Source organism: Melanerpes formicivorus, unplaced genomic scaffold (assembly GCF_026170545.1).
Source record: "Melanerpes formicivorus ecotype bairdi unplaced genomic scaffold, bMelFor1.0.p_v2 SCAF_140, whole genome shotgun sequence".
NCBI lineage: Eukaryota > Metazoa > Chordata > Aves > Piciformes > Picidae > Melanerpes > Melanerpes formicivorus.
In genome coordinates this window covers 983,949-999,655 of record NW_027142492.1, presented here as the reverse complement: position 1 = coordinate 999,655, position 15,707 = coordinate 983,949, and the positions used below count along the sequence as shown (strand labels likewise).

The 15,707-nt window shown below is 55.5% G+C and overlaps 1 protein-coding gene across 3 annotated transcripts; it reads right to left on the bottom strand.

Annotated features, from left to right (window-relative positions):
* Positions 1–10,579: 10,579 nt before the first annotated feature.
* Positions 10,580–15,707, bottom strand: LOC137456841 (E3 ubiquitin-protein ligase TRIM35-like). Of its 3 annotated transcripts, none has more exons than XM_068168504.1 (7): positions 15,594–15,707; positions 14,485–14,884; positions 13,660–13,755; positions 13,077–13,307; positions 12,906–12,928; positions 12,309–12,430; positions 10,580–11,560 (listed from the first exon to the last, which is right to left on the bottom strand). In XM_068168504.1, the coding sequence occupies exons 2-7, from the start codon at positions 14,878–14,880 to the stop codon at positions 10,995–10,997; spliced, it is 1,434 nt and encodes a 477-aa protein (XP_068024605.1). In that variant the 5' UTR covers positions 14,881–14,884; positions 15,594–15,707; the 3' UTR covers positions 10,580–10,994. The 3 variants fall into 3 exon arrangements, with proteins under 3 accessions (XP_068024605.1, XP_068024607.1, XP_068024606.1); XM_068168506.1 differs by having other exon boundaries at positions 14,494–14,884; XM_068168505.1 differs by lacking the exon at positions 15,594–15,707 and adding an exon at positions 15,368–15,553.

Below are 15,707 nucleotides of genomic sequence, written 5' to 3'. Positions count from 1 at the left end.
TTGATGTAACAGAGTCCCTGTTCCTGTTGTAAACTGCTTCTGCGTTGTATTAGTTTTATAAAGAAGAATTCTGCATAATAAAGTGGACACCTGGCCTGCATCAGGCTGTGTCCCGTCTCTTAATCGCGGCAGCTCATCCCTGCCACCACCTCCTATTGGGCCAGGGGCTGTACGAACCGGGTACCAGCCCGGTGACATCACACCCAGCAGCTAGTCTTGGGCTGGGCCTGGGAGAAATAAAAAAAAACAGGAATGGGAAAAAAAAAGAAAAAGCCACAAAAATTCGCATTAAAAAAGGGAGAAAACGGTAAAAAGGAAAGGGGAGGGGGGAAGATGGGGGGGGAAGAGAATGGATTTGGGCTGGGAAAGGGGGGTTGGGTGGGTTATGGGGTGGGGGAAAAAGAAAGGGTGAGGCTGAAAAGAAAAAAAAATCATGTAAAAGAAGGAAAAATGATAAAAGGGAGGAAGGAGGTGGAGGGACAGAATGGGTGGGGAAGAAGGGCTGGGTTGGGCTGAAGAAGAGGTTTGGGGGCCTAGGGGAAAAAAAAAAACAACAAAGGAGGGGGGAATTAAAACCAACATTTAAAAAAAAAGGTGTGGGGGAAATGATCAAAGCAAATTTTGGGGGAGGAGGGGTGGAGGTGAAAGTGAGTAAGGGTGAAGGGATGGATTTGAGCTGAGAGTGAGGATTTTGGGCGGTGCTGGGGTGGAGTGATGGAATGAAGGGGCTGAGCACATGGTGGAAACCAAGGTTGGGGTCTCTGCGAGAGCTGGATAATGCTGGAGAGCCACCAAGTGACTAAACCATGGCACCAAGCACCCCATCAAGTCTCCTCCTGAACACCCCCAATGACGGCGACTCCACCACCTCCCCGGGCAGCCCATTCCAATGGGCAATCACTCTCTCTGGGAAGAACTTCTTCCTAACCTCCAACCTAAACCTCCCCTGGTGCAGCCTGAGACTGTGTCCTCTTGTTCTGGTACTGGCTGCCCGGGAGAAGAGACCAGCCTCCGCCTGGCTACAACCTCCCTTCAGGGAGTTGTAGACAGCAATAAGGTCACCCCTGAGTCTCCTCTTCTCCAGGCTAAGCAACCCCAGCTCCCTCAGCCTCTCCTCATAGGGCTTGTGTTCCAAACCCCTCACCAACTTTGTTGCTCTTCTCTGGACTCGTTCCAGCAGCTCAACATCTTTCCTAAACTGAGGGGCCCAGAACTGGACACAGTACTCGAGGTGCGGCCTAACCAGTGCAGTGTACAGGGGCAGAATGACCTCCCTGCTCCTGCTGGCCACACTGTTCCTGATGCAGGCCAGGGTGCCCTTGGCCCTCTTGGCCGCCTGGGCACACTGCCGGCTCATGTTCAGCCTACCATCGACCAGTACCCCCAGGTCCCTCTCTACCTGGCTGCTCTCCAGCCACTCTGACCCCAGCCTGTAGCTCTGCATGGGGTTGTTGTGGCCGATGTGCAGAACCCGGCACTTGGATGTGTTCAATCTCGTGCCCTTGGACTCTGCCCAGCCTGTCGAGGTCCCTCTGCAGAGCCTCTCTACCCTCCAGCAGACCAACTCCTGCCCCCAGCTTGGTGTCATCTGCAAACTTACTGCTGATGGACTCAATGCCCTCATCCAGATCATCAATAAAGATGTTAAAGAGCACGGGGCCCAGCACTGATCCTTGGGGCACACCACTAGTGACTGGCCGCCAGCTGGATGTGGCACCATTCACCACCACTCTCTGGGCTCGGTCCTCCAGCCAGTTCCTAACCCAATGCAGTGTGCTCCCGTCCAAGCCATGGGCTGACAGCTTGGCCAGCAGTTTGCTATGGGGGACGGTGTCCAAGGCCTTGCTGAGGTCCAGGTAGACTACATCCACAGGCCTCCCCACATCCACCAGGCGGGTCACCTGATCATAGAAGGAGATCAGGTTGGTCAGGCAGGACCTGCCCTTCCTAAATCCATGCTGGCTGGGCCTGATCCCTCGGCCATCCTGTAAGTGCATCCCTTCCCTCCAGAAGGATCTGCTAAAGATTAGGTGATGAGCAAGCTCCTTGCTGGAGCACCCCCACCCTGGCTTGGCAGGGTCTAGGTGCACACACAGGTGGGGCTGCTATGGGTGGGGTGCCAGTGGGAGGTGTGAGGAGCTGCAGAAGGAATGGAGCATGGCCCCGAGGCAGAAGGGAGGAAAGAGTCAAGATGTAACAGCCACACGGGGCACAAACAGCCATTGTGAGGCCCCACGTGGCTGTGGGAGGTGGCAAGGGCCAGGCTGCAGCTGGCACTGGGATGGGTGACACCCCACAGGGTTGGGAGGTCTGGATACTCTGCTCAAATGCTGCTTTGAGGTCCTCATAATCCAGGCTCAGGGCACAAACCCCTCCCTGCCACCCTGTGTTGGTGGTCACAGTTCAGCTCATGGCTGCCTGTGGTGGTTGGGACCAGGGAGATGCTGGAGGGGGGTCACATCCACAAGCGCCTTCTTGTCCCCCAGCTCCACAGGAGCTGCATTCAAGGGGATGGATCTTGTTTGCAGAGATGTTTTGGATGCCCCATCCCTGGAAGTATTCAAGGCCAAGTTGGATGGGACTTTGAACAACCTGTTCAAAGGATTCAGCTCCTGAAGCCCACCTATGAGGCTACAGCTCTGGAAAAACTTGGTGGTCACCATCCCTAAGGGTCGTCACCTTCCACCCCACAAAGTCTTCTGGCTCCAAGGCAAAATCATAGACTCTAACACCACAGAATCCTTTTGATTGGAGAGACCTTTATGGTTGTGAAGTCCAACCATTAACCCAGCACTGGCAGGCCACCACTAAACCATGTCCCTCAGCACCACAGCTACACAGCTTTCAAACCTCTCCAGGAATGGGGACTCCATCACTGCCCTGGGCAGCCTGGTCCAGGCCTTGACAACCCTTTTGGAGATGAAATTGTTCCTCATGTCCATCCCAAACTCCCCCCCAGCACAATCTGAGGCCCTGCCCTTATCACTTGTTACTTGGTAGAAGAAAAGGGATTATCTCTAGCATAGGTGGCTGGAGAGAAGGTTGCATGTGGAGCCAGGGGGAAAGAATCCAGCAGTGAGAGGGTGCCACAGAAGTTCTGAGCAAGGGGTTTGCAGCTTCTTCTGGGCTGGACCACAATGGAGACCATGTGGGAAGGTTCATTTGTCCCAGGATGCCTCAGCTGAGAGCAGCCAACCAGAGGAACCCATAGAGCTGGGGTGAGCATACCCACGAGTTTCCCCCAGAGCCCTTTCCCATCCTCCAGCCTTGCTACAGAGGGTTGCAGGGGTGGATGTCAGTTCTGCGTTCCCCCTCCCTCGCTTCCTCTCCTCGGACACCTCCACCCTCTCCTCCAAGAGGTTCAATATTCACAGATGCTCCAGCAAGAAGCCCCTCAGGTTTGGCTCCTCCACGTCCCAGGAGATTTCTGGCCTCGGGAAGGAGCAGCCAGTAAATCCCAGCCATCCAGGGCACAGGTTTAGACCCCATCCCACCTGCCCCAGCGCTGAGGACCCAGGTGCAGGATCCATCACCACGACTCTGCCTCCAAGAGCTAGGCGCATCCTAGGAAACCTCCATTGTTGGGTGGGATGGGGGAGGGGGGGAGGGTGTCCCGAATTGCTCCCCCCCCCCCCGCATCCCTCCGGAATGCTACAACCCCAGCGCCGACTGGTACCCGAGGGGAGGGGTTGGGTGGGAAGGGGGTGGGGGAAAGGTGCTGTCCTCCCTCGGATTGGGCAGAAATGACATCATCACCGGTCTGCGAACCAATGGGAAAGCCGCCTGAGGCTCGGAAAGATCGTCCGTCCCTTTACATGGGGGGGGGATATGGGGGCGCTGAGGTGGGGGTGGGCTCAGTTGGGGTGGGGGACTTAATTGCATTCAGCTCAGTTGCATCCACACCCCCTTCCCCATCTATCACTCCCTTCCCCATCCATCACTCCCAACCCTGGCATGAGCAGCCAGGAACAATGTTAGAAGGAAATTAATAGTGAAATAATGATACAAAAAGATCTAATAACACAAAAAATGTAACAATGCAAACATTATAATAATACAAACAATATATTAGGATAGGATAGGATAGGATAGGATAGGATAGGATAGGATAGGATAGGATAGGATAGGATAGAATAGAATTAACCGGGTTGGAAGAGACCTTTGAGATCAAGGAGTCCAACCTATCACCCAACACCATCTAATCAAGTAAACCATGGCACCAAGCACCCCAGCCAATCTCTTCCTAAACACCTCCAGTGATGGTGACTCCACCACCTCCCTGGGCAGCACATTCCAATGGCCAATCTCTCTTTCTGGGAAGAACTTCTTCCTACCATCCTGTTGGGGTTTGTTTTGAGCAAGAGGGGACTTGGGTCCCAGGAACACCTGTGCAATTCAGGCCTTGAAGAATTCTCTGTTGATAATATAGTGGTGGAGTAGGAGCTGTGAGAAAGTGCTGATTGCTTGGTATGCTGAAGTCCAGCTGCCCCTGAGAAGGGAGGCAAGCAAGATAAGGAGGAGGCGAGATCTGGGAAAGAGAGCAATTAGGCCGGATAGAAGAATTCCACAGAGTTGTGAAAACAATGATGTAACCTTTTAGAGAGAAACCAATAGTATGTTGCCAAGTGGGCATAATTATAGCAAACTGTATATAAGATGTGTCTGATGCTCAATAAAGTTGGATTCCGCTGATCACATTGATTGTATAGCGGCCCCTTCTTGCAACACCATCCAGCCTGAAACTCCCCTGGCGCAGCTTGAGACTGTGTCCTCTTGTTCTGGTGCTGGTCACCCGGGAGAAGAGACCAACCCCCACCTGGCTACAACCTCCCTTCAGGCAGTTGTAGACAGCAAGAAGGTCTCCCCTGAGCCTCCTCTTCTCCAGGCTAAGCAACTCCAGCTCCCTCAGCCTCTCCTCATAGGGCTGTGCTCCAAACCCCTCCCCAGCTTTGTTGCCCTTCTCTGGACACCTTCCAGCAGCTCAACATCTTTCCTAAACTGCGGGGCCCAGAACTGGACACAGGACTCAAGGTGTGGCAGTGATGATGATATACTGATGATGGTATACTAATAATATAAATAATACTGATGCTAATACTGAACTAATATTATATCCTTCCAATAGCTGTAAGGATCACAGGATGTTAGGGGTTGGAAGGGACCTCTGGAGATCTTCAAGTCCGACCCCCCCTGCCAGAGCAGGACCATAGAATCCAGCACAGGTCACACAGGAATGCATCCAGACAGGGCTGGAAAGTCTCTAGAGAAGGAGACTCCACAACCTCTCTGGGCAGCCTGTTCCTGTGCTCTGTCACCCTCACAGTAAAGAAGTTCCTCCTCATGGTGAGGTGGAACCTCCTGTGCTGTAGTTTCCATCCTTGTCCTGTCACAGGGCACAAGTGAGCAGAGGCTGTCCCTGTCCCTTCTTTCCTGACACCCAACCCTCAGATATTTATAGACATTGATTAGATGCCCTCTCAGTCTTCTCTCTAGCTTGGAGAAGGTCCTGCCAGCAGTACCCACCATATCCCAGGTTGGTTCTCAGGGTCAGGGAAGGCTGTGTTGGCTACTAAGGAGGCTCCCACACAAACCCCACCTGTGCCTTATCAGAGCTCCCCTCAACTTCATCCTTCAGTGAATCCTGGGTTCAGTTTTGGGCTCCTCACAACAAGAAGGACTTTGAGGGGCTGGAGCATGTCCAACAAAGAGCAAGAAAGCTGGTGAAGGGTTTGGAGCACGTGTCTTGCGAGGAGAGGCTGAGAGAACTGGGGTCGTTCAGAGGAAAGGAGGCTCAAGGGAGAATTCACTCTCTACAGCTCCCTGAAAGCACGTTGGAGTGAGGTGGGGCTCAGTCTCTTCCCAAGGAACAAGTGACAGGGCACAAGGAAACTGCCTTAAGTTCTGCCAGGGAAGGTTTAGGTTGGACATGAGGAACAATTTCTTCCTCAGAAGGGTTGCCAAGCCCTGGGACAGGCTGCCCAGGGCAGTGATGGAGTCCCCATCCCTGGAGGGGTTTAAAAGCTCAGCCCCAGGGAGACATCACCCACTGCTGCAGGCTGGGTGATGAATGTCCTCCGGAGGAGAGGTCCATGCTGGTGGGAGGAGCAGCTTCAGTGCCTTGGTTTCCACGTCAAGGCATTTCTTTGTGTCTGGGGCAATGGAAATAATCTCAGCAAAGATGCAGGTACCATTTATTGCACAAACCCCCAGTTTTAGGTTCCCTCTTCTGGGGGGAGTGGTGGTGACAGCACCAGGGGACAGCACAGGGATGGCAATTGGATGCTCACACTCACGTTGGAGTGAGGTGGGGCTCAGTCTCTTCCCAAGGAACAAGTGACAGGGCACAAGGAAACTGCCTTAAGTTCTGCCAGGGAAGGTTTAGGTTGGACATGAGGAACAATTTCTTCCTCAGAAGGGTTGCCAAGCCCTGGGACAGGCTGCCCAGGGCAGTGATGGAGTCCCCATCCCTGGAGGGGTTTAAAAGCTGTGTAGCTGTGGTGCTGGTTTAGTAGTGACCTGGCAGTGCTGGGTTAATGACTGGACTTGATGATCTTAAAGGTCTTTTGCAGCCTAAACGATTCCAGCTGTGAATAAATGCTCAGCCCCAGGGAGACATCACCCACTGCTGCAGGCTGGGTGATGAATGTCCTCCGGAGGAGAGGTCCATGCTGGTGGGAGGAGCAGCTTCACTGCCTTGGTTTCCACGTCAAGGCACTTCTTTGTGTCTGGGGCATGTGGTGAAGAGGTTATTAAATTTATTAATATGAAATATGAATTATGAAAATATAAATTTATTAATTATCAAACTATTAATAACCGATGAATCACCAACTTATATACATGTTCTAGTGCACGTTCGTGAAATAGATTCCACAACTGGCTTAGTGTTATGATTATAACGTAATTGAACTATCTATAAACCCTTTCTGTATTTATATAACGAAGGGTGCAGTTCCGCCGCTTGGCCACTAGATGGAGACTCGGCGGGACGCGGGCGGCTTCTGGCTATACACAGCAATATTATAATCTTTCTGTGCGTCAGCGCTTACTCTGCTAGACGCGGATACTTTGAACTGAGTGCTAGTGGGTGGAAAGCACGTGGACGATATTCAATTCCCTTCAGATAACAGGGATCGGTCCTGGACAGGGTCGGTCCGTGGGATCGGCCCTCAGAAGTCGGCTCGCACGGCAGGGTGGGACAACGGTGGCCGGTAGGCGGGCTCGAACGACGGAAGCAGGCGAAGCTACGGGGGTCGGCCCAACCACGGCGGTTCTCGGGGCTGATGCAAACAGCCTCGGGGAGAGAATGCGGCTGCGTTAGGCGGCGGATTCTCTTTACCGAGCTTAAAGGAACAACAGGACTCTCGTAGTGGTCCCGGGTCCGGTGCAGTATAAGCACGAACAATGCTTTGGTTTTCCCTGGGATTCACAGGGCTCAGAGCGGCACTCGGCGGCTCCTCAGAGCGGCACTCGGCGGCTCCTCTCCCGCTACGGCGGGGCTAAGCATACGTGGACTCGGTATGGATCAAGTCCCTTCTCCCCGGCAACTGGGCAGATCTTACCCTCGGGGGTTTGGTCCAGTCCTCCGGTGGCACGATGGGCTCTCCCGATCGGCACGGCCGGCTGCAGCAACGCTGAACTCCTCAGGCTCAGCGAAGGTCCTCCCTCTGGGCTTCTTCAACGATGCAGAGGCTTCCAGTATGCGTGCATGTATAACAGAAGCTAACAACAATAAGCTCAATGGCAAAGGCTGCAGCTCGAGAGTTACTCTCTCGAGCAAGCATAGAGACAAAGTAAATGAGGGGGCAACGTGTTTACCAACTGGGGTAATACTTATAGATTCCTCGAGGCTGGGCTTGACCAATGGGCACTCTCATAAGCAACTGGCTTCAGCCTATAGAAAGTGTGAAGCTAGAATTATGCCCATACGTGGTGTCAGCACGAGCGCTGCATGCGCTGGGTGCGTGCAAGCCTGGCTAATGCCTTGGCTTTTGTCTTCCTCCAGGAGGAGGGGGAACTTGCCCACATGCTGGGACAAGATTCAGTATCGGGGCATAATGTGCCTTCACCACAGGGCAATGGAATTAATCTCAGCAAAGATGCAGGTACCATTTATTGCACAAACCCCCAGTTTTAGGTTCCCTCTTTTGAGGGGGAGTGGTGGTGACAGCACCAGGGGACAGCACAGGGATGGCAATTGGATGCTCACACCGATTTTCCTCCTCTCCCCATATCCAGGGATGCTCATCTGGGCATGGATAACATCAGCTGACGTAATGAAGTTGGACACCCCACACCGCACGCCTCAGCATCTCCCTTTTGTTTTCTGCCTGCCTGCTCTTGTTACAGTATCACACAGTATCACAGTATAACTTAGGTTGGAAAGGACCTCGAGGATCATCGAGTCCAACCTATCAACACAGACCCCATGACTAGACCATGGCACCAAGTGCCACGTCCAATGTCCCCTTGAACGCCTCCAGGGTCGATGACTCAACCACCTCCCTGGGCAACCCGTTCCAATGACGAATGACTCGCTCGGTGAAGAACTTCCTCCTCGCCTCGAGTCTGAACCTCCCCTGGCGCAGCTTGAGACTGTGTCCCCTTGTTCTGGTGCTGGTTGCCTGGGAGAAGAGGCCAACCCCTTCCTGGCTACAACCACCTTTCAGGTAGTTGTAGAGGGCAATGAGATCACCCCTGAGTCTCCTCTTCTCCAGGCTAAACAATCCCAGCTCCCTCAGCCTCTCCTCATAGGGCTTGTGTTCAAGGCCCCTCCCCAGCCTTGTTGCCCTTCGCTGGACACATTTGAGTGTTTCGATGTCCTTCTTAAACTGAGGGGCCCAGACCTGGACACAGTACTCAAGGTGCGGCCTAACCAAAGCAGAGTACAGGGGCACAATGACCTCCCTTCTCCTGCTGGCCACACTATTCCTAATGCAGGCCAGGATGCCATTGGCCCTCCTGGCCACCTGGGCACACTGCTGGCTCATATTCAGCTGGCTGTCGATCAGCACCCCCAGGTCCCTCTCTGTTTGGGAGCTCTCCAGCCACTCCGACCCCAGCCTGTAGCTCTGCATGGGATTGCCGTAGCCAAAGTGCAGCACTCGGCACTTGGACTTGTTGAATGACATCCCTTTGGACTCTGCCCATCTGTCCAGTCGGTTGAGGTCCCTCTGCAGAGCCTTTCTACCCTCTAACTGACTAACATCTGCCCCTAACTTGGTGTCATCTGCAAACTTGCTGATGACTGACTCGACCCCCTCATCCAGATCATCGATGAAGATGTTAAAGAGCACGGGGCCCAGCACTGATCCCTGGGGGACACCACTGTTGCCTGGCCGCCAGCTGGATGTGGCACCGTTCACTACCACTCTCTGGGCCCAGCCCTCCAGCCAGTTCCTAACCCAGCACAGAGTGTTACGGTCCAAGCCACGGGCTGACAGCTTAGCCAGCAGTTTGCTGTGGAGGACAGTGTCAAAAGCCTTGCTGAAGTCCAGGTAGACCACATCCACAGGCCTCCCCACATCCACCAGACGGGTCACCTGATCATAGAAGGAGATCAGGTTGGAGAGGCAGGTGCGCAGTTATTGCCGCCAGGATAATCTGCTCCATCACTTTCCCTGGCACTGAGGTCAGGCTGACTGGCCTGTAATTTCCAGGTTCCTCCATCCGACCTTTCTTATGGATGGGGACCACATTGGGCAGCTTCCAGTCATCTGGGACCTCACCGGTGAGCCAGGACTGGAGGAAAATGATGGAGAGTGGCCTAGCTAGCACATCTGCCAGCTCTCTCAGCACCCTAGGATGGATCCCATCTGGTCCCATGGACTTGTGAGTATCCAAGTGGCTCAGCAGGTCCCGAACTAATTCCTCATGGATTTCCGGCGCATTACACTGCTCCCCGACCCCATCTCCCAGCTCAGGAGGGCACTCGTCCTGAACTCCTCCTGCCTTGCTGTTAAACATTGAGGCAAAGAAGGTGTTCAGGACCTCAGCCTTTTCCTCATCTTTGGTCACCATGTTCCCCTCCAGGTCCAATAGGGAGTGCAGGTTCTTCCTGCCCTTCCTAGGAAGCATCCTCTGTGATCAGGGAGAAACCATGGAAACCACCCATTAATATCAGCATCCTGCCAGAGAGGTCCTGTCTGGCCGGGCTGCGTGGGCAGCCGCGGCATCCCAGCTCACCAAGCACCTTCTCTTTCCCCAGAGTATCACCTTGGAGCCCCAAGTGCTCACCAGAATGGAAAGACAGACCTTTTGGGCAGGATTAAGATCAAGGCAGACCCAGCATGGGGTTGCAGAGGGTGGTTTTGAGCCGCCTCTCATCCCACTTCTGAGACACTTCTACTTCCAAACACCAACCTGCACATCATCACCAGACTCCTGCAGCTGGGCATTTGTGGAAAAGCCTTTCAAAGGGATAAAGTCGTGGGGAGAAGGGGGAGGAGGAAAGGGCTTGTTCATGGAATCATAGAATTGTTGGGGTTGGAAGGGACCTCAAGGATCATCCAGTTCCAATGGGAAAGGAGCTGGGGGCGGGGCAGGGGAGGGTTGGGGGGGGCACAGAAGCACAGAATCATATCAGGACAACCTTTATTAATAACTTTTTTTTAAAAAACACACTAAATAGACACTTTTATTGCTTCTTATCTTTTCTTCCTTCTTTCCTTTTCCTCTCTTTTCTTTACCTTTCTTTTCTTTTCCTCTCTTTTCCTTTCTTTTCTTTTCCTCTCTTTTCTTTACCTTTCTTTTCTTTTCCTCTCTTTTCTTTTCCTTTCTTTTATCTTTTCTTTTCTTTTCTTTTCTTTTCTTTTCTTTTCTTTTGGTTGCTTTGCTTTGCTTTTCATTGCTTTTCATTGCTTTTCTTGCTTTGCTTTTCTTCCTTCTTTTCTTCATTCTTTTCTTCCTTCCTTTCTTTTCCCTAAGGAAAGCTGAAGGGGGAAAATAAAGCACTTGGGGAACCCCAAATGCAGGTGAAGGTGGTGGTACGGCCGTTAAACAGAGACATCCTCCTGGACGTGGACCCGGAGGGGGCAGATGCGGAGGGGCTCGTGCATGGCGCCCACGGCCGCAGGCCCCACGTAGAAGTAAGGGTAGACGGCGGTGCTGAACTTCTTGTGGAAGGTGTAGATGTGGGCCCGGCAGTCGGCGTCATAGAAGGACAGCTCCCCTTCGTCGCAGTCCAGCTCCACCCGGATGCGCTTGACGCTGCCCAGGGTGGTCTCCAGGCGCGTGGCGTTGGAGGCTCCGTCCATCTCGATGTCGATGCCGGGCAGGTGATAGATGTACCAGAAGCCAGAGCGAGCGTCGTGGTGGAAGGGCCACTGGGTGCCGCTGGGCGGCCGAGCCACCCCCACACGCCAGTTCGTGACGCCGCCCAGGTCCACCTCCCAGGTGTGGAAGCCGTCTAAGAAGCCCCGAGAGCCCAGGATGCAGGGGGCCGAGGTGAAGCGCTCAGGGTTCTCCACCAGCATCTTGTAGCCTCTGTTGGTGACGCTGGTGAGGTCCTCTGACACCTCAAGCCAGCCCGCCGCGGAGTTGGGGTTGAAGGTGAAGGGGACTGTGGTGGGGACATGTGTGTTAGGAGTCTGGACTGCTGCAGGGATGAGCTGATGGGGGGACAGTAGCCCTGCAGGTATCCATCCATCCTTCCATCCACCCATCCTTGCATCCATCTCTCCATCCACTTGTCCTTGCATCCATCCATCCATCCACCTGTCCTTGCATCCATCCATCCATCCACCTGTCCTTCCACCCATCATTCCATCCATCCATCCATCCACCTGTCCTTGCACCCATCCTTCCATCCGTCCATCCATCCATCCATCCACCGTCCATCCACTTGTCCTTGCACCCATCCATCCATCCATCCATCCATCCATCCATCCATCCATCCACCTGTCTTTGCACCTATCCTTCCATCCATCCATCCATCCATCCATCCATCCATCCATCCATCCATCCATCCACCTGTCCTTGCATCCATCCATCCATCCATCTGTCTTTGCACCCATCCTTCCATCAATCTGTCCTTGCACCCATCCATCCACCCACCCACTCATCCATCCATCCATCCCCCAGCTCACCATGGAGAAACACACCCTCAAGGGTTTCTCTTCTAGGGTGCAAATGCCCCAAAGCAGCCTTTACATTCTCTACCTCCCCTCCTCGGGCCCATCAGCCACAGGCATGGCTGCTCCATGCTCCTCTTCTCTCCAGAACCCACCACCCTTGAGGCTGCGCCATGCAAAAGCTGTTTGAGCTCGTGCTGGGACAACCATCCTTTGGAGGGGGACTCAGCACCTCACCTACAGTGATGATGTTGAGCATCTTTTTCCACACGTTGTACTGCACTGAGCCCAGGTACTTGGCAACGTCAAAAAACATCCCTACAGGCATGCCCTCTCGTTCCTCAGCTGTACAGGCAATCCTTGGGTAGGGACAGAGGACAGAGATGGGTCAAGGATGGAGGAAGGCAGTGGGTTGGATCCCCTGGCACCCCATGTTTTGGCAAAGCCTTCCCCACTAACACAGTCCATCTCCTTTTGGGCTTTTCTCCACAACCCAGGAGGGTAGACACTGATGGTGGGACGATCTCAGCACCAACATCAAGGTTTTAATGCTGCCCCCAAGACCTGCGGTGCTGCTTTGTGTCTGCATGTGTGCTCCTTCACCCTGCCCAGAAGCACCAAGGGGTGCTGCCTTGGCCTTGGGGCCCTCCAGTACCACCTTCTGCTGGAGCACCCAGACCCAGAAGGGATGTGCTGGTACAGGAAGTCGCTTGGGGCAGTGACCTCACTCTGCATCCAGGCAGGAGACCCCATTCAGGGAGGGATAGTGGGGGCTCAGCCACCTCCAGCACCCTGTGCCACTCGGCATGGGATGCAGTGGGGACCAGGACTTACCTGCACTTGCGGTTCTTGCGAGCCTGCAAGAGAAGAAGACATCGAGCATCAGACCCCCACTTGTAAAGAGTCCCAGGGGCTTATAAACACCCAAAGGTTCGCCCACCACTCTGCACGAGTGGCAGGAGGGTGCCAGGGCAGAGGTGGCACCCCGTAGGGCATGGACTTTACCATGAGGAAGGTGTAGTCGTCCTCCTTGAGGTCGTTCTGGAGCTGCTTGGCTTCGTTGAGCAGGGTGTGGCAGTTCTCCAACAGCTGCTTCATCTTGCCCTCGATGAAGTCCTGCTTGTGCTGCACCTCCTCCTGCAGCTCGTCCAGCAGTGCCTGCTCCTCACTGCACAGGAAGCTGTGCAGCTTCTCAAACTCCTGCTTGATCTGCTCCCTCAGCTGCGTCACCTCCGCCTGCCCCGTGGAGGGATGTCACCACCTCCCATCAGAATCCACAGCTCCCCTGGGCTCCCCCAGCCTCCTCCTAAACTTTCCTCCTGAGCCTTCCAACCAGCTCCAGTGCTCAGGGACTCGCTAGGCTCCCACTGGGATCCTCCACTCCACAAATCAATGTCCCAGCCAGCCTCATCCCTCTGGTGCTCAATTCCTCATTGGAATCCTTCCTCCCCCCCAGCAGCGCTCCCCTCGCTCAAGGACAGAGCAGCCCAGGACAGTTCCACCCCAGAGCCAGCTGCACCTCAGGGGTGTGTGTGCACGTGTGTACACGTGTGCCAGGATCAGGCCCTACTGGGGAGGGGCCACACACCTGGTTGTGTTTCAAGATGGCCTCGTAGGCACGATGGGCGGTCCCAAAATCCTTCACTTTATCCCGCAGGGAGGTCTCCATGTTCTTCAGCTTGGCCTGTGGAGAGGAAATGCCTTCAGGAACCTCACAAGCCTATGCCCAAGTGGAAAAAGAGCACCAAACCCAGCAGGGTAAGGTTAAGCAGGATCCTCGCTCGAGTCAAGCTTTCCCCTCCTGCAGCCTGAGATCTGCCAGCGCTGGATGGGGTCAGTGTGGTGCGGGGCTGGGCAACGCGAGCCTGGGGAGCTTTGCTCCGTGGTGAATCCTCCCTTACATTTTTAAACCCTTCTGCTGGTGCACACTCAAATCCCTGCCTGTCTTGGTGCTGACAGCAGCTCCCAGGGAGGCTCAGCACCACGGGCAGATGGCCAGGCCTTGTCCAACAGCAGCACCACGTCCTCCCTGCAACATTTGAAATCTGGCTCATCCCCCACGGGTGACTCAGGGAGGCAGCAGCTGCTTTCCTGGATGGGAAACGCAGCGGGGCCTGGCACGCTGCCCAGCTGCTGGCCAGAGCCCCATCCTCTCCTACTCCTCCCCACACAGCCGTGGCCCATCCTGCCCCGCAGGGCCCGGGGTTGTGTCCCCATCCTACATCCCTTCCTCGGCTGGGCAAATTGTGCAACCACTCCCAGCCTCGAGGCACCGCTGCAACAATCAGCTGCTGCAATAACCAGCATGTCTGGGTCCAGCCCGGCCTGCCCGAGGATCAACAAGCCAAAGAAACGTGGGGACCAGCCCACCCTTCAAAACCCCTCAAAGAATCCGCCCACTCCCCTTCCCCACAGAGCAAACCGCTGGGGCAAAGCATGCCAGCTCCTTGTCCTCCAGGCAGAAGAGTTTGGCCTCTTGGTGGTGCAGGGGACAGAGGGCGGCTGCCTGGCCTCGCCGCTGTCGTTCCTCCTTGAGGATCTTCTCCACCAGGTTGTTGAGCGTGTGGTTGATGCGGAGGTCGTCCAGCGAAGAGCGCTCCTTGCACACGGGGCAGACGTGAGCGCCGTGCTCCCAGGAACGGGTCACGCAGCCCTTGCAGAAGTTGTGGCCGCAGCCCAGCGTCACGGCTTCCCGAAAAGGGTCGTAGCAGATGGGGCACAGCAGCTCTTCCTTGAAAGTGGCCGTGGGGGACGTGGTGGCAGAGGCGGGCACTAAGCTGCTGATCGAGACGCTGGCTTCCCTCTCCATGGCACTGGAGGGAGAAGCGATGGATGGAGGGAAGCCGGAGCAGGATTTCCCGAGAGCCCCAGTTGGAAAAACAGCCCCGTTCCTGATGCAATCGTTTTCCTGCCTGTGACACCCCGCAGCTCCCTCCCCGGGCAGGCACCAGCCTGAGTGACACCGGCCCGGGCCACTGGCAGCCACCAAGGGCGGGCAGGCACCGGCGAGCGTGCCGGGATGAGCCGGCAACGTGGGGAAGTGAGCCGGGGGTGGCCGGACCCTTCGAAGGTCTTGTCCCTGTGTTCGAACCCTCAGCTTCGGGGTGGTCCCCGGTACGTGACCCCCACTCCCGAGACTCTTCTCCAGTGCCACAACCCCCTCGGACTTTCCGGTGTCCGGTCTCGAAGCACCAGACCCCTTCGGGGCGGCTGTGCCACCCGGTCCCCGGACCCACTCCCCTACCCCCGGTGCTCCTCTGCTGCCCGGTGCCCCATTCTCAGTGCTGCTCCGATACCCGGATCGGGACGCTCATCCTAGGTGCCCGGACCCGGACCCTCTCAGCCATGGCAGTGCCAGTGCCCGCTGCCCCAGTCCCGGTGCTGTTCCGGTGCCCTGACCAGGGCTCGCAGTCCCGGAGCTGCTGCGGTGTCCGGACGCCGACTCCTCGGTGCCCGTGCACATGGGGTGCCCGTGCACATGGGGTGCCCAGCGCTGGATGTGCGTGCGGATGTGTGTCTTACCACTCCGAGGGCGAGTAGCAGCGCCTGGAGCGGCCTCTGCGCCGGGCAAGGCGGCGGGAGGGGGTCCGGCTGCCCGCCTGCCGGTAGTGTGGGGCTCAGCCCGTGCCGGCGGAG

Excerpts from the sequence above, each read along its gene's own strand:
- LOC137456841 (XM_068168504.1), bottom strand. The coding sequence starts at position 14,880 with ATGGAGAGGGAAGCCAGCGTCTCGATCAGCAGCTTAGTGCCCGCCTCT. Across the intron at positions 13,308-13,659 it reads CCATCTTGAAACACAACCAG|GCGGAGGTGACGCAGCTGAG; the intron begins GTGTGTGGCCCC and ends TCCACGGGGCAG. Across the intron at positions 11,561-12,308 it reads GCTCAACATCATCACTGTAG|TCCCCTTCACCTTCAACCCC; the intron begins GTGAGGTGCTGA and ends TCCCCACCACAG.